Source organism: Trichomonas vaginalis, chromosome VI (genome assembly GCF_026262505.1).
Source record: "Trichomonas vaginalis G3 chromosome VI, whole genome shotgun sequence".
Classification (NCBI taxonomy): Eukaryota; Parabasalia; order Trichomonadida; family Trichomonadidae; genus Trichomonas; species Trichomonas vaginalis.
Genome location: NC_067208.1, coordinates 3,995,044 through 4,015,480, shown reverse-complemented (window position 1 = coordinate 4,015,480; position 20,437 = coordinate 3,995,044). Strand labels below are relative to the sequence as shown.

The window sequence follows — 20,437 nt, the reverse complement described above, 5'->3', positions numbered from 1 at the left end:
GCTTAAACTTATGACTTGAAAAGATTTTTACCAAATTTTGATTAAAAAGCATTTTAAGATTAAAAGATTCATGTTTACAAACACTAGTTAATACGAGCCTCAAAGGTCATTATAAGATATTGAATTATATAGCATGTCAGAATGTAATTTTCTTTTGAATTCTTCAAATTCTTCACCAAAGAGTGTATCATTTGCCAGAACTATGGATTCAAATTTGATAGTAGGCTTTTTCTCCTTTGGGACATAGTATTTTTCCTTATTTCTGCAAAACCAATTCCATCTATTCTTGATCCCAATTGGAGTACGATTTGGAAGGTATTGTGCAATTAATGCCCATTTATTTCCATATAAATTTTGATATTGGAATAGCAAATAATCCTCTTGAGGTGTCCATGACTCTTTGTTAATAGTTGGACAGATTTGGCCAGTCCATCTTTCACGGCATTGCTTTCCAGTTCTTCCGGGCACAAAGTTTCCAATCAATGTCCAATTGCTTGTTCCATACTTTTCAACCGCTGATCGAAGAAGAGTATCTTCTTCTGGAGTCCACTTAGTTTTGCTTATTTTGGTCAATCTCTTTTCGAATCCTGCATCCTTTAGCATCTGATAAATTAAATGAATTGTTATAAAAATTTTGAATCGTGATTCAAAATTGTGAGATGTAGTTAACAGACTTCTCAATTTGAGAATAATTTGATCTGCCACTGAACTGCCATCCAAAAACTGAATGACTAGAAAGTGGTTAAATACATCGTTTTTAAATAAATCATTTGATCTGATTTTTAACTTCTCAAAGATATCGTAATGCGAATTTTCCACTAATCTTTTACAGAACATTAAGATGAATATTAATTATTTTATTTACAACTTTTCAATAACTACCCTTTATTTTTCAGAGAAAAATAAGATTGGTATTTATAAAAATAGGAAATTTAGATTTACCTAGGTGAACTGCACTTAGTTAATTAAAAAATTTAGCATTTGGAGATACAAAAGTTTATCGGGCTATATCTCCTATCATTCCATATTCAACTTCAACTACGTTTAAATATTATCTCATTATCTTGCTCCGATGAAAAAAATTTACAAAATTCAGGTCAAAATTAAAATACATGTTTTTATCAATAAAACTGATATACTTAATTTGTTTATCAACAATATTATGGAAATATAATAAAAGGACCAATTTTTATTGTTTTTAATTTAAACCATAATAATTATTGATTCCATTTGATTATCTATACAGAAGACTGTGTTTTGTTTCTGGAAATAATGGTGATTTGGCAAAATATGATATTTTGGTCCAATTATTATATATTCCGAATTTCTCTCAAAATAGAGAATGTTTTAAATTGAATACGGCACAAATAATAAACAAATACATTGAATAATTACTCATATGATAATCACTATTATTTATTCTAACTTTGACAGAGTCTACAATTTACAAAATTTGAGATCTCGAACTTCTTACATCTGTTAATTTCTATCGTCCTTACATCTTTCAAAATTATTCCTCAATATCACGCACTCCTTCTACAGAAATGAATACATCAGCTGAAAAAGAAAAGTTGGAAATCATCCATGGAATCTATCTTAAGACAATTTCACGTCAGATTTCAGATTCACTTCCATTTGCAGAAAAAGAATTCAGAAAGCCTAATGACTCTGCAGCATACAGAGTAGCAGCTCAATATGTATGTGATTACCTTGCTAAAAACTATATGGCAAATGCAGCAACAGCTTGCGAAAAGGAAACTGGTGGATATCTTAGAACAAGACATGAACCAAACTGGATTCTTCGTCGTCTTAGATTAGATGAATCAAAAAGTCCAATTCAACAGTTGTTGGACTTATATGATCCTGATTTTCAATCTCAGACATTAGAGACAGGCTCTTCAAGAAGAAAGACATCTCCAACAAATACAGATATGCCATCAGATGCACAGTTTGTTGATTCTCAAAACTTCTCACAATTTACAGGAATATTAACTACCGCGGCCGGTGCTGAGTACACTGTCGGCCAAGAACAGGAAACAATGAATACCTTCACACAGTTATCACCAAAGACAAAGACAGAAACAACTTCTTATGATCCAAGAGGTGTAAAGAAAGCACATAAGCAAAAACCAATACCACAGCTTTCACAAGATAGAATCCAAAACTCTCATTTTAAGGCTCGCGAAGTAACAGATATTACAACAACAGTTATTGATACAATTGCTGATAAGGATGATTCTATTGCCCATAAAAATGCTCGCAAACAGTTAAGAGAAGCAGGACTTATCACGTCTCCTGAAACAACTACTATGACATTTAATACCAATAATGAACCTGCTACAACAACATATCTTGAACCAAAACCAAGGTATGTAGAAGAACCTGTTTCAAAGACATGGGATGATTTAGAAGATGAACCTGATGATGTATCTTATTTGAGAAGCAAGAGTAAATTCGCAGATTCTTACGAAGAAATGTCAAAACGTAAGAGAAATGTTAAAAAACAAGAGGAGGTTAAGTTAGAACCAGTACCACCAATAGATCCTAATGTGATTCAATCTCTAAATAATGATAATTAAACTTTATTGAATAATTATTGTATTTGACCGTAATTTTTTTGGTTTGATAGTTTTAATTACAGCTTTTCACATCATGCCTTAATTACCCATCAACAAACAATTTGTAAAAAACATGGAATTTAATTTTAATTTTATTTTTCTTATGGCAGAACTTAAAGACAGTAGTACAAATATGAAAAGCAACATTTAATATCGAAATTACAATGATAAACAAGATAAATAACATAAAGTACTCACAAAATCTAGATTGAGAGGCGGTCAATGACTTTTGAGGGGAAATTAACGCATGGAATTTAATATTATTTAGGTTGATATTCTTGCTTATTATTTCAGAAAAAAAATCTTAAAAATTTCAATATGAAAATTGAAAGCAATTCAAAAAAATTGCTAACATGTAAATTTTAATATCCTATGCATAATTTCATATTTTGAAGATTTTTTATTTTTGTTTAAAACTTAAAATTTTGCGAATTTAATATAATTTATAAAATATAATACGTATATATATTTAAAATACACTAAATTTAATTGTTAATTGACGTTTTTGGGAATGAATTTTATCAAAACATGCCTGAATCCGAAAATTTGAAAGAACGAATTACACAATCATATATGTAGAATTCAAAATACAAATTTAAAGATTGTATACGTTTAAAATTATTCAGATTGTGTTTGATTTCCACTCATTCTGTTTCTTTTGAACTCTAACACTAACATTTCATGATGATTACATGATCCATTTATACATGGTTGAATTGTTCCAGATTCTACCAGAAAATCAATCCAAATTTCTCAATGCATTCATGTTGATTGGACAAAATTTAAAATTTATCAGCCTGTTTCCAGAGAAACTCATATATTCCCTAATGAAATGTAATTTTTGCTACATTTATTTCAATCAAATTTCAAAAAATTGACTGCAGAGCTTGAAAAGGTGATGAATCATGTTGTTATTAGATGTACATATTAGATTTACTATTTCCAAAAAAATGCTCAAATTTGAATAGTTTTTAGAAAATTTGGAATTACACTCCTTACATTATATATAATTAAATGTTTAAATTTTATTTATTTTTCCCTTTTAATTTTATAACGTGCTCTATCAAAACTAACCTCTCAATTGAAGGCCACAAAATCTAAGTAGTGAGGGTACACAAATTTTGTATGGAGTACGGTTCAATTTTTGAGAGCCTCACTACTTAGATTTTGTGACTACCTCAGAAGATTCTAAATCAGTCAGTCCACTTACACTGAGCAAGAGTTTCTTCTTTGCAATTCTTTGAAAACATACCGCTTGATTGTTTCATAAGTAAAACTCTATCCATATCGACATCTTTAAGCGAATACTTCATTTTAAGTGCCATGACTTCTTCATTGTTGAGTTCTTTAAATCCATGTGATGGGAAGTTACCCTGGCTGTGAACAAGGCCACCGTTTATGGAAGTGATCCCGAGTAATCTTCCAAAAATGTACTTATCTACCTTGAAAACCGTATCTGTAATCCATTTCAAGCCAACAAGAGGATACATTTCTGGATTAGCTTCAACCAACACCAGGCCGTTGTATAGCTTATGTGGGAATCTGCAATTCGAGTTATTCTTTTTTTGGAAAAATTGAGTTACTAAAGATCCAAAGGTATTCTCTTCAGCAATCCAATAGTTGGCAGGAAGAAATCCGAGTTTGCGCGGGGAGAAAACCAGATTTGAGTTGGCTAATTGTTGCCTGTAATAAGCATTAGAGCTCATCGAATTATCTTCTAACTCTGGAGGAAGTATCTTTTCTCTGCTTGACCTTTCTTTCTTAGATCGCCTTGATTTAGGTTGTAAATCGAAATAATCTGGAAGTTTAATGGCCGGAATTTTGGCTAGGGATTCAGGGGAGTATGTTATTACACTGGGGATATATTTTTGAACGCTGTCATTAGGTGATCCTTCTGGAAACATTTGAAACAAAATTCTAATAGATATATCACTTTTTGAGAGCTTTGATGTGAAAAGCCCGCGAAATTGCCAGCCCATTTTTAATGATATAAATGTATGACATACAGTATGCTAAACTTATATATAAAAGAATTTCTCCTATCCTCAGGCCACAATTTATCAAATTTTTTGACAGTGCTTTATCAAACTTCTTCATTGGCAAATACATGGAGTTATTGGTATGCAATATTATTTCATGTAGTTTGTTCCCTCTATTCAATTAATTAAATTGCCCAATTTTATTTCGAGCAATTCCGTCAAAATATATGTAAATATTAGCTAAGATAATACACTTTATTTTATGGCATTCCAAACGGGAACCGCGGTTGGTTACCATGGATTTCCGTCACCTAGGGTTGTACAAACTGGCACGCCTGCTGGCACACCTTTTTTGGCCAGCTGGCACGATTTTTTTAAAAAAACACATTAAAAAAGTCACTTTTTGCCCCATCTAATGAGATTTTTTTTTACAATTTTTTTCCCCTTATTTTTCAATTTAGATATGATTTTAAGCTCTCCAAATTGAAGTTTACCTGATGTTTCTTAGTTTTTATGATAATAAAATGTTGCAAAGTTGAGTTTGGATTCAATAAATTTAAGAAAATTTTATTTTACAATGAAATTATAAGAAAGGATGTTTTTATCCTATGTCAAAGAGAATACATTTGTAGATCCCGACTTTTGACATGGTTGAAAATTCCAAAAAAAAATTCAAAATTTAAAAAAAAAATTAAAAAATATAAATTTCATGTTAAAAAATGATTTTTGAAATTTTTTTGGAAAAAAAAGAATGTCATATTTTTATGTTTTATTGCTATTTTTTACGAAATCAATAAAATATTTGTTAATTTGGCTGAGATTATAAATAAAATCTTTCTAAATCTTGCAATTGATTGCTAAAATCTGTTTTATGTATTAATTGGCATTGAGATTCGTTATAAAAGAATGCAAATTATTTTGTATGAGTAAACGTATTTTGTAAAATTTCAAATTCTCTTCTCTCATTACTTACCTTAGATCTCTCGGCTTTTAGCTCTCAGATTTCGCTCATAGAACTCAGGTTTTAGTTATGTACTCATAGATGTATCATTACTGCCCGCAGATCTCTCATTACTACCTTACTAACCAGATCTTAACTCTCCGACCTTACTAACCAGATCTTAACTCTCATTACTACCTTACTCATCAGATCTTAACTCTCATTACTACCTTACTAACCAGATCTTAACTCTCATTACTACCTTACTAACCAGATCTTAACTCTCATTACTACCTTACTAACCAGATCTTAACTCTCATTACTACCTTACTAACCAGATCTTAACTCTCATTACTACCTTACTAACCAGATCTTAACTCTCATTACTACCTTACTAACCAGATCTTAACTCTCATTACTACCTTACTAACCAGATCTTAACTCTCATTACTACCTTACTAACCAGATCTTAACTCTCATTACTACCTTACTAACCAGATCTTAACTCTCATTACTACCTTACTAACCAGATCTTAACTCTCATTACTACCTTACTAACCAGATCTTAACTCTCATTACTACCTTACTAACCAGATCTTAACTCTCATTACTACCTTACTAACCAGATCTTAACTCTCATTACTACCTTACTAACCAGATCTTAACTCTCATTACTACCTTACTAACCAGATCTTAACTCTCATTACTACCTTACTAACCAGATCTTAACTCTCATTACTACCTTACTAACCAGATCTTAACTCTCATTACTACCTTACTAACCAGATCTTAACTCTCATTACTACCTTACTAACCAGATATCTAATTATTTACATATGATTTCTCACATCTCACTCAAGTCTCATTACTTACCCTATCTTTTTAACCTTTTCTGATAATTACTGAAATAACTAAATCCTTTTTTTAGTTTAATTCTGATATTAAATTTTTAAAATCTCTTTAATTTTTTGAACTACGCCTTTAATTTGTAATTGCCGATTTCACAGATTTGAACCATTTAATAAAATAACATTATTCAACTTATTCATATCAAACATGGTAGTTTGATTTTCAGATCTACATTTTAAAAACCTCTTTATTATCTTGAGTTATACTTTTATTATATAATACCTGAGTTCATAACTGAAAACTCTTAATTAGAGTACAATATTCAACTTAATCATAACAAGATTTCTTGAATTTAAAATTTGATTTATATCTTCCATCACTTAAAACTCTCACAGCTTACAATATAAGCTAAAAAGTATATTTTCATAGTAATAAAATTAATTATTAAATTTTTTACTTTTTCCTTTCCAAAACTAGAAAAAAAGGAAGGGAAAAATCTTTAAAATGTGACCGGTGACGGTAGGATTGTACAAACTGGCACAATTTTGCGGGCCGCCTGCCAGGAGCTGGCACGCGGCCAAAATCAAAAGAGTGGCCAAAAATCGGGCCTCGTGGCGTGGAAAGGGTGGAGCCCGAAGGGCGACATCCTTTCCACGCCACTCGGCCTATGACCACAATTATATAATATGCTGGCGTGTGGGCAATTTTAACGACATTTTTTAACGCGATACGAGCGTAAGTTCATAGAATGTGTTTTGAGGGAAACTATAAAAATCCAAAATAGAGGTAAGTGCGCCATTATTACCTGCGAAGTTACATGGAATAAATCGAAGAGTAAGTACAAGATGATCTTGCATCTTTCCAAGTAAATGAAATTTATTAAAATTAAGATGATAATATTCATTTATAGTATGTGTATGATGTGTTTTCAAAATTTCTTCAAATAAAATGCAATGATAATTTTTGAATAATTTTTCTTGTGTATATTTCATTTTTTATTAGTGAAAATATCATTACATCAATAAGGAAAGCACAATCCAAATTCATATTAGTTAAATTAATCTACGACCAAAAGCCCGCCAAATTTGAATTAAACCTCCAATTTAAAATTTTCAAGTCTACGGAACCATCCTTGGATCATAGTAATCATTCATTACAAAATGGAATCTTTTGGTATTGTGCGGGCGATACCATAGATTTCTTTTTATTGATAATGCTATTGAACAAGCTCATTCCGTGGATTTTCATTTAGAACTTTGTTTCATGAGTTTCTGGAACAAGATAACATCTGAAACCTTTTGTGCGGGCAAAAGAAGGGATGTTTGTTGATTGAAAAATGCTCATTTAAAAGAAGTTCTGAAAAGAAATTTGGAGATGATTTGTGGGTTGTGTAAGGTGTAGGTGTTGTGATATATTTGGAATGGAATGATCCTTACCTAAGTCATTGACTCATCCTTACCTCAGACAACAACTCATCCTTACCTCAGTCATTGACTCATCCTTACCTCAGTCATTGACTCATCCTTAACTCAGACAAAAAGTCATCCTTACCTCAGTCATTGACTCATCCTTACCTCAGTCATAAACTCATCCTTACCTCAGACAAAAAGTCATCCTTACCTCAGTTATTGACTCATCCTTACCTCAGTCATTGACTCATCCTTACCTCAGACAAAAAGTCATCCTTACCTCAGTCATTGACTCATCCTTACCTCAGTCATAAACTCATCCTTACCTTAGTCATAGACTCATCCTTACCTTAGTCATTGACTCATCCTTACCTCAGACAACAACTCATCCTTACCTCAGTCATTGACTCATCCTTACCTCAGTCATTGACTCATCCTTAACTCAGACAAAAAGTCATCCTTACCTCAGTCATTGACTCATCCTTACCTCAGTCATAAACTCATCCTTACCTTAGTCATAGACTCATCCTTACCTTAGTCATTGACTCATCCTTACCTCAGACAACAACTCATCCTTACCTCAGTCATTGACTCATCCTTACCTCAGTCATTGACTCATCCTTAACTCAGACAAAAAGTCATCCTTACCTCAGTCATTGACTCATCCTTACCTTAGTCATTGACTCATCCTTACCTCAGACAACAACTCATCCTTACCTTAGTCATTGACTCATCCTTACCTCAGACAACAACTCATCCTTACCTCAGTCATTGACTCATCCTTACCTCAGACAACAACTCATCCTTACCTCAGACAACAACTCATCCTTACCTCAGTCATTGACTCATCCTTACCTCAGTCATTGACTCATCCTTACCTCAGTCATTGACTCATCCTTACCTCAGACAAAAATTCATCCTTACCTCAGTCATTGACTCATCCTTACCTCAGTCATAAACTCATCCTTACCTCAGTCATAGACTCATCCTTACCTCAGACAAAAATTCATCCTTACCTCAGTCATTGACTCATCCTTACCTCAGACAAAAATTCATCCTTACCTCAGTCATTGACTCATCCTTATCTCAGTCATTGAATCATCCTTAACTCAGTCATAGACTCATCCTTACCTCAGACATTGACTCATCCTTACCTCAGTCATTGACTCATCCTTACCTCAGACAAAAAGTCATCCTTACCTCAGTCATAGACTCATCCTAACTCTTGCAATAACATATATTTACTTCAATGTATGTGAAATTTTCTCCCTAACTTATCAAATATCTCTCAATTACTCAATTATTCTTTCTTAATTTAACTCCTTACCAGAACTTTACATTTAAATTCAAAATGATTTTATTATATTAAATTTTCAAAACCATATTTTAGTTCAATACTATTATAGATATAACTTTGTCAATAATGAATATTTTCGCGATTTGGCAACGAAATATGAATCTCTGACTGTTGTACGTGGTATCTTTGTCATCTCCTCTATCCTTCTGAGTGATGCTCTTGGGTCTTCATCTAGCGCTTGAAGAATTGCTTTGATTTTTCTTTGATCCGGTGATTTTTTGTCAATTTTTATGATGGGCGCCTTTTTGTTCATGAAGTGATACATCCTAACATGATACGTTACAGTGGAATAGCTAGGAGCATCCATACCGAAGCATTTTACCAATGTCTCGTAGATTTTTTTACAGTCTTTGCATTTTTTTGCAAGAGCGAGGATGTTTTCTTTATGATTCATTAAAAAAATGAAAAAAATCCCGCCAAAATTTCCCGCGAAACCGCCTCTTGTCTCAAAATTCATTTTATATCCCGGCATGGCGCCAAAATACAACATACTCATCATATACATATATTCATATTTTTTATTATATATTTATAATCAGCATATATCTCCTTTAATAGTCTCATATAGAGCGCTGTGCTAAACGCACCTTTGGACACCCTATATTGACTTGTATGCTAAACTTTGTTTATCTTTTGTGATTTCTGCAAAGTCGCTATGAAATTGACCAAGGTTTTTACCAATGAGAACTCTTCCATAACGTTTCTCAAACTCTTCATCTAAACGAGGGATATCTTCATTGTAGAGATGCATACTGTCCGTATCGCTATAAAAGATGTCCATTCCTAAGTCCTCAGCAGTACAGAATACTTCACACATTATTCTCTTCGACATAGACAGAATGTTAACACCAAGTGGACAGAAGTTAAAGTGTCTGCAAATGCTTTTCGTTAGCTTGAAAATAGTTTTATCTGAACCATCCAAACCTTCGAACTTCACTATATGGTTGTAGTTTCTGATGGCATATCTTATAGCATCTTTGTCATCTACTATGGTTATTTTTGACTCAATAGGAGATAGAATAGTTTTGCCATAAATACTGTTCAGAATGAGCTTTATATTTTCTTGCAAAGGATTTCCTTCTTTCTTATACTTTAACCTTAACTCAAACAACTTCTTTACTTCATCTCTTATTCTAATATCTCTGTTTCCATCGTAATAGTATCCTTGCAACACTTCACATTTGACACCTTGATATTTTATGAGGTCTTGTAATGTTATATGGTCAACATACATTAAACAGCAAGTGTTTGAACTTCTGGGAACGTTAAGTTCTGGATTTAGTTCAGGGTCACAAACTATTAAAGGAAAGTGTCTATGTATTCCAATCTCTGTTATCTTAATGAGAACAAAGAAGCCAGACATAAACTTTTCACCAATGGGTTCCTTTTGGTCGTCATCGAATAAATGTCTCATGAGATACTCTGTGCTTAGCATCTCATCCTTCATAACCTTTGGAATTCCTTCTAAAGTATAAAGTCTTGCTATAGCTGATGGATATAATGAAACAGCGTCGAAGTCAGCAATGAGTTTCTTTTCGCTCTTTTGTTTCATGTTATCTGACAGCATACATCTTCCACCTTGAATGCATCTCGAAATAAATTCTCTTGGTTTATTTGAGAGGTCATATAAATTTCCATTCGGGAAGTACACTCTGTTCTCAAACAATTTGTTAGCAATAGAACAAATACTAACGTAGTCATAAACGTTTAAATCAAATTCTTTCAATATGTCATTGCGGAACTTAACAAAACCTTCTCTTAAAATTCTTACATCTTGTTTGCAGTAAAACGTGCTATATTTTTCTAAGTCGAAATGGTTTTCATCTATTCTGCAACCTTTGATGGAATCTATGTTTTTCATAAATGTATCTGCATCCTGGATAAACTTACATGCTTCAGAAATGACACCAGTTCTGTTGTCATTTGCTAACAAAGTACTGCTGTAGTAGTTATATGGAAATACTTCTTTCGGTCCTGTTTGTAAGTTAAACATAGCAGGAAATAGTTTAAGCTTCTTATTTATAACACTGTAAGAGTCTTTTATAATAATTGCCCGTCCTTTATATAAACCAGTTATTTGCATTGTTCGTGAACCTTTAATGATGGGAGTTCCTTTCACTTCTGTCATGTGTCTTAAGATGAAGTTTATATCATAGCTGAGGTTATGGAAATATATTAAACTCTTGTCAGGAAGTCGTTCCAAAAATTCTGTTGCACAGTTTTGACCCCATATGCTTTCACTCACTGAACCATCTTCACTGTCGTAACAGATGTTAAAAGCTTTATGAAAGCCGTCTGTGCTACACTCAAAGTCAGCAAAGAAAACATGCTCAGGAATGAACTTACATTTAGCTTTATTTACTTCTTTTGACTCTGCTTTCTTCTTCAGTTGTACACAATACTTTGGAGCATATGTCAAATCTTTAAATGGTGCAAGGTTCTGTTTATATAAGTCAGTCGTATATGTGAAAAGTTCTCCATAAGAAATAGGTTCGAAATATTTGCACTCCCACAATGTTTTCATAACATCCCATAGCGGTGTAGTTCTATCCATGCGAACTACATATTTATCTTCTCTCTTTGTATAAATCTTCATCTGTTTCTCAATGTTCATTCCACCACACTCCTTCAAGATTTCTATATAGTTGCGAATGAAATATGTTGTCATTGGAAGTCTTTCATTTAGCATGTAGTGGTCTTCAACAAGAAGTAAGTCAATAGTTCGAACAGTTTCACATTCTTTTGGTATATATCTCTTTATTTCATTATGTCTTGAGTCATTGAAATAACCAATGGTAACATTAAATGCTATACCAGTTGCGTCAGAAATTTCTTGTACTTTACTTTGAGGAAAGTCTCTAACACGAATGACTTCTCTCATGTGGTCAATAGTTTCTTCATTTACTCCAGCCTGAATGCAAGCATAAACGAAGCAGTTATCTTCTGTCATAAGTGTTGCAGTTCTTTTGTTCAGTTCATTGAAGATTTGGTAGCGTTCAAGATTTATAGGTAATGTGCAAAGATACTTCCAGAACTGACCGCTTCTCTTCTTATAAAACTTCTTTTCACCATTATCTTTCCAAAAGCTTTCTATAAGTGCTGGGTTTCCTGTTTGCTTAAGAGCTTCCAAAATGGCTTTCTGGTCATTTGTCAGTGTGCTTTCATCTCTATATGGTCTCTTTTTTGGTTTGCCTTTCTTTACATCTGACATCGTTAAGCCTTCATATTCTGTTAAATCATACATCTTTATTTCAGTAAGATTCTTTATGTTTGTCAAGAAGAAGTCATAGTGCATTTCAACAATACCTGCAGCATTTGCTTCTATCTCTGATATAAAGTTCTCCTTCAAGAGCTGATGTAGTAATGTTCCAATATTATTGAGGTTTAACGTAGAACATTCATACTTTCCACCAAGTTTATAACATACCATCCATCTTTGTTGGGAGTTTATTTTAATCTTCTCTAAGAGTCTCATGAAAACCTTACCGAAATGTTTGTGTAAGTAGTCTCTGTTTGGTTCATCTAAAGCTTCGATGTTAAAGTCAATGAGTCTATTGCCTGACTTCACATTTCTCTTCCTATTCTCTTCATCTTTCTTTAACCATCTCTCACCTTCTTTTGGTTTGTCGTCAATGGAACGAATGACATCGTTAGCTTTGCGAACTTGTTCTATAGCGCTCTTAAACATCTCTCTTCTCTGTTGTTTCAGTGTGTCGTCTCTTCTTCTTGTTTCACCAACGTTTGCATTTGTTATGTCAAACATTTCTCTTCTTACTTCATGAGGTACTGAACGTCTATGATATAAGTCAATAGCAACGTCATTTAAAGGAAATGCTCTTGCATGGACTTCGTCCTCGCCGCGTTGCGGCTTTATGAACTCATGAATTCTATCATAACTTATTGCACCATTATAGTCATTGAGGATGTCAGCGAGTGCTTTTTTGTTTGTTGCGTAATGCTTTGCAACATCTATATTAGCTTCTGTAAGAAGTTGTTTTATTTCCGAGTGTTCTAACTTAGACAACTTCCGATACATCTTTAGTAGGAAATAAAAAAATATTTTTTTGAAAAAATTAGATTAGATTTTTTAAGTTATTTTTCAAAATAATTTAATATTTTTATTTTAATGAAACACATGCAAGATTGCAAGTTCTTTTCATACAATGCTCTCGCTACTGCCATCAAGAATGAGTTCAATAATGCTTCAAATGTTAATGTTATCTTTAACAAGAAGTTTGTGAAAGAATCTAAGTTTGGTCAGTATGTCAGACCATTAGCTATCGTCATTGACCGCAAACGTTATACTTCACAAGAGTTAGCAGTAGTTTTGAAACAAAAGAGTTTCTTCGTGAATGTCAAAGATACTCATTATACTGTCATAAAGAACTCTAACATTGACTTCTTCAGTATTGCTTTAAATCTTTCCGAACAGAAAGAATATAAGAAGGGTGAAACAAATGTGAAATATTATCCTTCATCTCTGAAGACAATAACGAACAAAGATGTTATACAGAAATTCTTACCAAAGGTTGAAGAAGCTTCTATTGACATTGACGAAGAAAGTGAAATGGTTGAAGAAATTGACCCTGACGTCATTTAAGCAAAAATATATTTTTGGTTAGTCTTCATATGGATATTTTACAACAATTCCCCAATGTATAAACTTTTCATACGCTTTTTCATAAGCTTTATATACCTTCAGAAATTTTGCATAATCTTTAGAAGCATTTAGATATTGTTTAAATGCTTTGTATGTCTTCAGAAATTTTGCATAATCTTTTACATGTTGTTCGTTCTCTTCTTCTGTCATGAGTTCCGAATATTCTAAATTCATGTTCTTTCATATGAGATAAAATTTTATAAAAAAAAATAAAATTAGCTTAGATTTTTTTATTCTTCCTCTTTGAAGTTATCGAAATATTCTGTTATTTTTTCCTTCAGTAATGTTAAGTCTTCTTTGAATGTAAGTATTGTGCAACCTTTGATGTCATAGTGTGTTTGAGGAAGAGTATTTTTGACAATTTCCTTTATTTGCGCATTCGGTGTCATTGAAATCGGTAAGTTTTCACGATAGAACCAGTTTCTATCAGATTTATATATCTTAGCTAAGTCATAAAAGCTCTTGTTGTTTCTTCTCACTAAATGCAACATAACCATATCTTTATCTTCTTCATTTTCCATCTCTTCAGTATATATCATATACTTATAACTCTTTTCCTTTCCTTTTGGTACCGAACGCGGTATTCTTTTCTGTATGCTTTTGTCTTTGGATTCAATGACTTCATCTTTTGCTTGAAGTTTCTTTTCCATATCTTCACGTTCTGCTTTATATAGTTCATCTAACATCATGAAAATATAACAAGCATAACGAGGTGAAGCCCACATTGCTACAGCGTTTACTAAAAGTCTATGAACATAATAACCTTTCAAACCAGGAGCCAAATTCTTGCGATTTTCATACGGAATCTCTTCCCCCGGTTTTCCGAGGGAAGCAATCATATGAGGAAATTCTTCTAAAAGTTCTTTTGTCTGTTGGTTTTCAAACCAATGATATGCTTGCTTTGTAGAACGAAGAGCATTCATTATACTTTGCATTTGGTACATGTCATCTTTGACCGAACGAATGAGGCGAAGTTGTTTGTTATATTGTATGTATTCGTATTCTTCATTTATGGCTTCATGAACGATAGCAGTTGTTGTGTTCTCTAATGTTGACATTTCTGTTCTTACATACAAAATAAAAAAATAAATAAAAATAAAACTAACTTTATTTTTCTGTGTTAAAGAAATGTTAAAAATTCATGGTTACATATGTGAAAAGAAGTCACGAACAAATGAAGGTCATAAGATTCAGCACATAATTCTGAATTGAATGGTGTGTCATACATGTCAAACCGTCAAGAATTGAAGGAGATACGAGGCTATAAAGATTTTGGATATTTTCTGACACACACCCTGAGGGGAAAGTGACAAAACACGACGATAGAAAAAGTGACAAAATGAGAGAAAGTTGTTCCCCGACCAAAATGCAATCATGTTGAAAAGTGACATTTGTAAAGTTGGACGATAGGATTTCCTGAAAAAGTGCAAGACTTGTCTTGAATCAGGACAATTGTTCTCAAATTTGAGAACTTTACAAGAAAAACTGACTAAAAAGTGCAAGTCTTGTTCTGAATCAGGACAAGATTTGTCTTGAAAAAATACAAGACTTGTTCTGAAAAAATACAAGACTTGTCCTGATTCAAGACAAAACTTTACAAAATGTAAACTTTACATAACTGTTTCTATCGTACATGATATTTAGTTGACATTGTAAACTATCTTCATGTAAAGTATGGCGGTTTGAAACCGTCGGGAACCTTCACTTTTTTGACGAACTTTCCGCAGCAATTTTTAAAATTTGTGAAAACTCAACAGTTTGACACGTGCCATATGTCATTTTACTCAGAATTTTGTGCTGAATTCAGCAAAAATAATTTTTAGGGTAGATGGGTATATCTAACCTAATTTCTACCACGAATTCTACCCTCATTATTTATAACCGTTTTACATGGTAAACGTTATTTTTGGAATTTTGTGAAAACTCAACGGTTTGACACATGCCATATGCCATTTTACTCAGAATCTCACGAATTCAGCAAAAATAATGAGTTCATTTACTCACAATATTTTTGTACAAAACGACCCCAAACTTTTAACTTCTTTTCTGCAGCTTCTAATGCTATCTTAGCGAGTTCATATTCTCTAAATTCTCTCTTTAAATCTTCTTGTTCCCATTGGTCTAGTTCGTATGGAGAATCTCTATAACCATAACATATCTCACGTTCATGTTCTAATTGTTTTTCATGCATTTTTCTAACTTCTTCTTCAAACAAATGTTTTGCATTCTCTACTGTATCTTCGAGTTCTTCTTCATCTAACTTCTCATGAACTTTCTTGTCTATGGAGTCCATAATATCTTTGACATAAAATGCATACTTTACAGAGCACCATTCAGCAACAAAATGAACGAAGTCAGGATGTATGTAAATACCTTTGAATTCATTTATAACACCCTTAGTAAGCTCATAAAATGCTTGTTTTGAGGTCGAGCCACTTTTGGCTCGACCGTATTCTTTCAACCAAAACTCAAGAATTTCCTGCATTTTAGCACTATTGAGAAATCTGTTTAAATGGTTTAACTTTCCTGCTTCTCTTGCCATCTTTGTTGCATTTATATAACCATCCTTGTCTCTACGTAAGACTTCAATACCGTTATAAGTGCCTTTTGTGAATGTTTCGCCATTAGATTTGTTAGTGAATGTTTTTGCTTCGACTGACATTTCTGTTCTTACCTACAAGATAAAAAGTTAGAAAAAAATAAAACTAACGTTATTTTTTCTGTCTTAAGGAAATTCATGAGGGTAGAAATGAGGTTAGAAAAGTGGTTAGAAAACGTGTTAGATCTAACATTCTAACATAAACTTTATTTTTGGTGTAAATAAATGGTACCATTAATGATATCATGACTGTTCTCGTTCATGTCTGATTTACATCTAATGAAAAAGTTTAGAAGAATTTTCTTATTCTTTCTGGCATATTTTTGTCTTTCCAATACTCCCGCTCTAATGGTCCCAGATGTGTTGGCTTCGACTCTCTCAAGTTCTTAGATGGTATAACATCTTCAACGCCTCCTTCATATCTTACTTTATAAGTGTCATCGTTTGTGTTATAGCCAAGTATTTCAATAACCACTCCTCGCTTTGCTTCGTCAATGGTTTTAGCAAGTTTGCCATTACTACTTTCGACTAATTTATGACGAGGGTAAAATGCTATGGAGTCGTCAGCAGCTTTTATAAGATATCCATTACCTTGCGTTGAATCTACGATATAATAATTTCGACTTAACCTTAAACGTTTCTTTGTCAACGGTTTGTCGTCAAGAACTACACGAACTTTTGTACCAGGAATGAGGGTAAATTGTGTTGAATTTCTGATATTTTGTGTTTGGCTTCGTTTCTTTTGTATATACTTTTCTTCTTGTTGTTGTGTCATTGAATTTGGTGTATGTCCTGTTGTAGAATGTGTTGAGGAATTATATACTTCGAGAAAGTGTTTCATTGTTTCTTCGGTAAAGTCTCGCTCTTGGTTTAAATCTCTGAGAGTCCTTATGAAGCGGTTTATGATGCCGAGTATGTTATGGTTATGGTCTTCAGTAGTGTAGTGAGTTATGTTATGCTTAATGAGAAAGTCTGTGATTTCATTGCTGAGGTATGCACTGTCTTGGTCTGATGTTAAAGTACTTGGGCTATGTTCTGCTACAAACTTTTGTAAAACTCTTAACACTTCACGAGTTCCTTTATTCATCATTATATACGCAAAAGCTTTGCGAGTGTTAACATTAATGAAGATGAGGAATGGTTTATGTCCTCCTTTTCTGCTTTGAATGAGAGTGTCAAATTGGTATGCGTCAGGAGTGTTGGAGTAAATTGGTAAAAAGTAGTCGTAAGGGTTTATTTTTGTTTGATGTACAACATTTTTGTCAAAGAACTTTTTAACTTCAGCTCTGTTAGTAAATCCCCAACTTTTTGCTGCTTCATTGAACTTCTTAAATGACCTCCATGGATGTTGTTCGAATACTTCTTTCAAGCTCATTTATGTAAAGTTAAAGATTTTAAGCAGCTCTGAACCATGCGAATACAGTCACAAATGGTGGCATGTAATCTGCACCCGAACCCGTTGGATTTGTTGTGAAAGTGTGTGAATGATTTCTTGTGGTTCCACAGAAAATACCTGCGTTTGAATCTACTGGGTCAGTTGAAATATCATTTCTATTCATTCCCTGTCTATCCGAACCCGCTGCAAGATTTGTATAACCTCTTTTTGTTATTGAATGTGAATGATTACCTGTTGTGTTTGTAGTTCCTGTATGAGTGTGTGGTGGAAGGTTTGCTTCTTTAATTTTCTTCGAACCTCCTGTTTGCTTTGAATATCTAGCACAGTATAAGAATTTGTCTACAATCTGCTTCCACGTACCAAAACCTAAAACACTTGCTGGATTTGTTGAGTTCATTGACGTATAAATAGAACCAACAGGATATAATGTTTGAAGTATTTCAGTCTTTAATGTTTGAAGCTCTGTTTTGTCTGCTTTCTTATCTAACATTGTTGGTAGTTCATATGCTTCAAAGTTTCTGGCATGATCTTCGATATTCCTGCAACTGTTATCTAAATTGTTAAGAGTATCTTTTACGCTTGTACTTGGATTTTCTAATGGTGCACTTGAACCAAGGTCAAAGTTCAATATTATGTCGTCTGCTCTAACAGTAGTGAAGGATTCATGTGTATGGTTTTTGTCTGCTTTATTATTTAATGTAGCTTGAAGTTCATTTATATCGGAGATATTGTGTTTATGAGATTTCAAAACTTTGTTCGTTGCGTCAAGTTCATCTTTGTCAGCTTTACTTTTAATAGCATCTTCAAAAGTTATTTTTGCCTTAACTCTCAATGTAAATCTTGGTTCAACTAATACACCGTTAACAAAGAAGTATGAGGCATAAATTTCATCGTTATAACCAAATGCTTCTTGTGCTTTACCTGTGTCATACTGTACAGTACAGCTTATGTCATAACCTTTAGCACGAATGAATTTATATCTTCTTTCATTAACATCTTCAGTGCTTATTTGTTCATCCTGTGTTAAATATCCATGGTAGTCCGTTATAATCTGTTCGTCTGAACTTATATAATGAACATGGTTTTTATCTGCTTTTTCGGCTAATTTCTCTTCTATCTCATTTATTTCAAGTTCATGCCTACCACCACCTCCCGAAGAAGTATTTTTCTTCAGCTCTTGAAGAACGTCCACTTCGCCATCTTTGGTGTCAATAATGAGACTTTGAGTTAAAACCTTTCCTGTCTTAATTGATGTTTGTAAAACTTCTTCTTCACCGTGTTCGGGGTCATGGTCGTCATCATATCTTGTGAAATCAGAGATGTTGTCATACATTAAGCATATCTGTCTCAAAAGTTCTGCTATTTGAAACTGGAACGAAAGATATACAGAACTTTCATCATCTCCTAAAGTCAAGTCTGCTTTCTTAAGTATTTCTTGAATGTATGCAATGAGAACAGAGTACCTTGGAAAATATTCGAACAATATTTCATTAGCTGTTGGTTTTGGTGGTTCTTCTGGAGTTTCTGTTGGAGTTTCTCTGCATCTCTTGACTTCAATGCTCTTGCTCTCAAAGACCTAAATGTTAGAGCACCAGGTTTTACAAAGGACTTTATAAATGCTTTAATAGTTCCTGGTAAGTTATTGTTAGCATTAAGTAAGTTCCTTATGCTTCCATCATGTACGTCCATAGCACTATGTAAAAAATCTATACTTTTCTTGTAGTCAGCAATAGACTGACTGTGATTTTTTAAAGATTTGTCAATACCTTTAAGCCAATCTTCATGCATGTCTGATACTGAGCCAAGAATATCATTTGCTTCCTTTAGTGTATTTTGTGCTTCTCGTAAAGTATCCAATCCGTACGTGCATTGTTTGCTATACGTCTTACAGTATCTATTTGACTCCTTGTTTCTTGCATCCAACCAGATAAAGTTTTAATAGTATCCGAACCATTTGAAATGAAGTTCAAAGCATTTTTAACGTCATCTAAAACTTCTTCACCAAGTACTGCCCATATCTTTCCGATTTGGTATTGAAGAACTCCATATGAAGCAGCTGTTAAACCAGTATTTATAAGGTTCCATATCCATGATTTAGCAGTTTTTCCATCCTTTCCATCTTCACCATCCAAACCGTTTTCGCCTTGAGGTCCTTGTATTCCTTGTATTCCTTGTGGTCCTTGAGGTCCGGTGTCACCCTTCTCTCCTTTCAGTTCATCTTTATGTTCGTTATAATATTCTAATGTCATAAGGTGTACATCATTACTGCTACCAGCAACGCCGAGAATTTGTTTCTCATTCATGACTAAATTCTTTAGGCATTTAATGTTGTCGTCAAATCGAAAGCTCTTTAACAATTCAATGAGAACATTTAATACTTTCACTAATGAGGCATCTACTGTAGAATTTATATATTGCACCGTTCCATCATTTATGATGGGAACCTTGCTTGTTGTAATGAATGGGTCATAAGTGTTAAAAGTATCGAAATCAATGACTTTTTTAGTTTTTCCATCGTCAATGACTAAATCATTGCCTTCAATGGTTAAAGTTGAGTTTTCGTTTACTAGTTCATGTGCTCTTCTTGCTTCATTTGTTTCATACGCATATGCAGCAATAGTCATATTTTA

General features: G+C 33.1%; 12 protein-coding genes and 2 pseudogenes across 14 annotated transcripts, besides 2 other annotated features; 2 read left to right on the top strand and 12 right to left on the bottom strand.

Moving 5' to 3' along the window:
- Positions 1-62: 62 nt before the first annotated feature.
- TVAGG3_0802000 (RNA polymerase II transcription regulator recruiting protein) lies at positions 63-651 on the bottom strand (the record flags this gene model as incomplete). The annotated part of the gene is made up of 1 exon (XM_001310394.1): positions 100-603. One exon carries the CDS (start codon positions 601-603, stop codon positions 100-102), a length of 504 nt encoding a protein of 167 aa, XP_001310395.1.
- Positions 652-1,462: 811 nt separating this feature from the next.
- On the top strand, positions 1,463-2,788 carry TVAGG3_0801990 (uncharacterized protein; the record flags this gene model as incomplete). Its single annotated transcript, XM_001310393.1, has 1 exon — positions 1,545-2,579. One exon carries the CDS (start codon positions 1,545-1,547, stop codon positions 2,577-2,579), a length of 1,035 nt encoding a protein of 344 aa, XP_001310394.1.
- Positions 2,789-3,653: 865 nt separating this feature from the next.
- On the bottom strand, positions 3,654-4,597 carry TVAGG3_0801980 (transcription-initiator DNA-binding domain ibd family; the record flags this gene model as incomplete). Its single annotated transcript, XM_001310392.2, has 1 exon — positions 3,812-4,597. The coding sequence occupies one exon, from the start codon at positions 4,595-4,597 to the stop codon at positions 3,812-3,814; it is 786 nt and encodes a 261-aa protein (XP_001310393.1).
- Positions 4,598-9,256: 4,659 nt separating this feature from the next.
- Positions 9,257-9,657, bottom strand: TVAGG3_0801970 (annotated as a pseudogene). Its single transcript has one exon. A coding segment is annotated over exon 1 (401 nt).
- Positions 9,257-9,753: a mobile genetic element.
- Positions 9,754-20,437: part of a mobile genetic element that runs on past the window's edge.
- Positions 9,761-10,719, bottom strand: TVAGG3_0801950 (organellar and viral DNA polymerase type B; the record flags this gene model as incomplete). Its single annotated transcript, XM_051247383.1, has 1 exon — positions 9,761-10,719. A coding segment is annotated over one exon (959 nt), but the record flags the coding sequence as incomplete, so codon positions are not given.
- On the bottom strand, positions 11,457-12,447 carry TVAGG3_0801940 (organellar and viral DNA polymerase type B; the record flags this gene model as incomplete). Its single annotated transcript, XM_051247382.1, has 1 exon — positions 11,457-12,447. A coding segment is annotated over one exon (991 nt), but the record flags the coding sequence as incomplete, so codon positions are not given.
- TVAGG3_0801930 (organellar and viral DNA polymerase type B) lies at positions 12,721-13,188 on the bottom strand (the record flags this gene model as incomplete). The annotated part of the gene is made up of 1 exon (XM_051247381.1): positions 12,721-13,188. A coding segment is annotated over one exon (468 nt), but the record flags the coding sequence as incomplete, so codon positions are not given.
- Positions 13,279-13,504, top strand: TVAGG3_0801920 (uncharacterized protein; the record flags this gene model as incomplete). Its single annotated transcript, XM_051247380.1, has 1 exon — positions 13,279-13,504. A coding segment is annotated over one exon (226 nt), but the record flags the coding sequence as incomplete, so codon positions are not given.
- On the bottom strand, positions 14,043-14,333 carry TVAGG3_0801910 (uncharacterized protein; the record flags this gene model as incomplete). The annotated part of the gene is made up of 1 exon (XM_051247379.1): positions 14,043-14,333. One exon carries the CDS (start codon positions 14,331-14,333, stop codon positions 14,043-14,045), a length of 291 nt encoding a protein of 96 aa, XP_051082854.1.
- Positions 14,513-14,870, bottom strand: TVAGG3_0801900 (KilA, N-terminal/APSES-type HTH, DNA-binding family; the record flags this gene model as incomplete). Its single annotated transcript, XM_051247378.1, has 1 exon — positions 14,513-14,870. A coding segment is annotated over one exon (358 nt), but the record flags the coding sequence as incomplete, so codon positions are not given.
- TVAGG3_0801890 (uncharacterized protein) lies at positions 15,809-16,474 on the bottom strand (the record flags this gene model as incomplete). Its single annotated transcript, XM_051247377.1, has 1 exon — positions 15,809-16,474. The coding sequence occupies one exon, from the start codon at positions 16,472-16,474 to the stop codon at positions 15,809-15,811; it is 666 nt and encodes a 221-aa protein (XP_051082852.1).
- On the bottom strand, positions 17,164-17,786 carry TVAGG3_0801880 (integrase core domain containing protein family; the record flags this gene model as incomplete). The annotated part of the gene is made up of 1 exon (XM_051247376.1): positions 17,164-17,786. A coding segment is annotated over one exon (623 nt), but the record flags the coding sequence as incomplete, so codon positions are not given.
- Positions 17,806-19,726, bottom strand: TVAGG3_0801870 (annotated as a pseudogene). Its single transcript has one exon. A coding segment is annotated over exon 1 (1,921 nt).
- On the bottom strand, positions 19,761-20,431 carry TVAGG3_0801860 (organellar and viral DNA polymerase type B; the record flags this gene model as incomplete). The annotated part of the gene is made up of 1 exon (XM_051247375.1): positions 19,761-20,431. A coding segment is annotated over one exon (671 nt), but the record flags the coding sequence as incomplete, so codon positions are not given.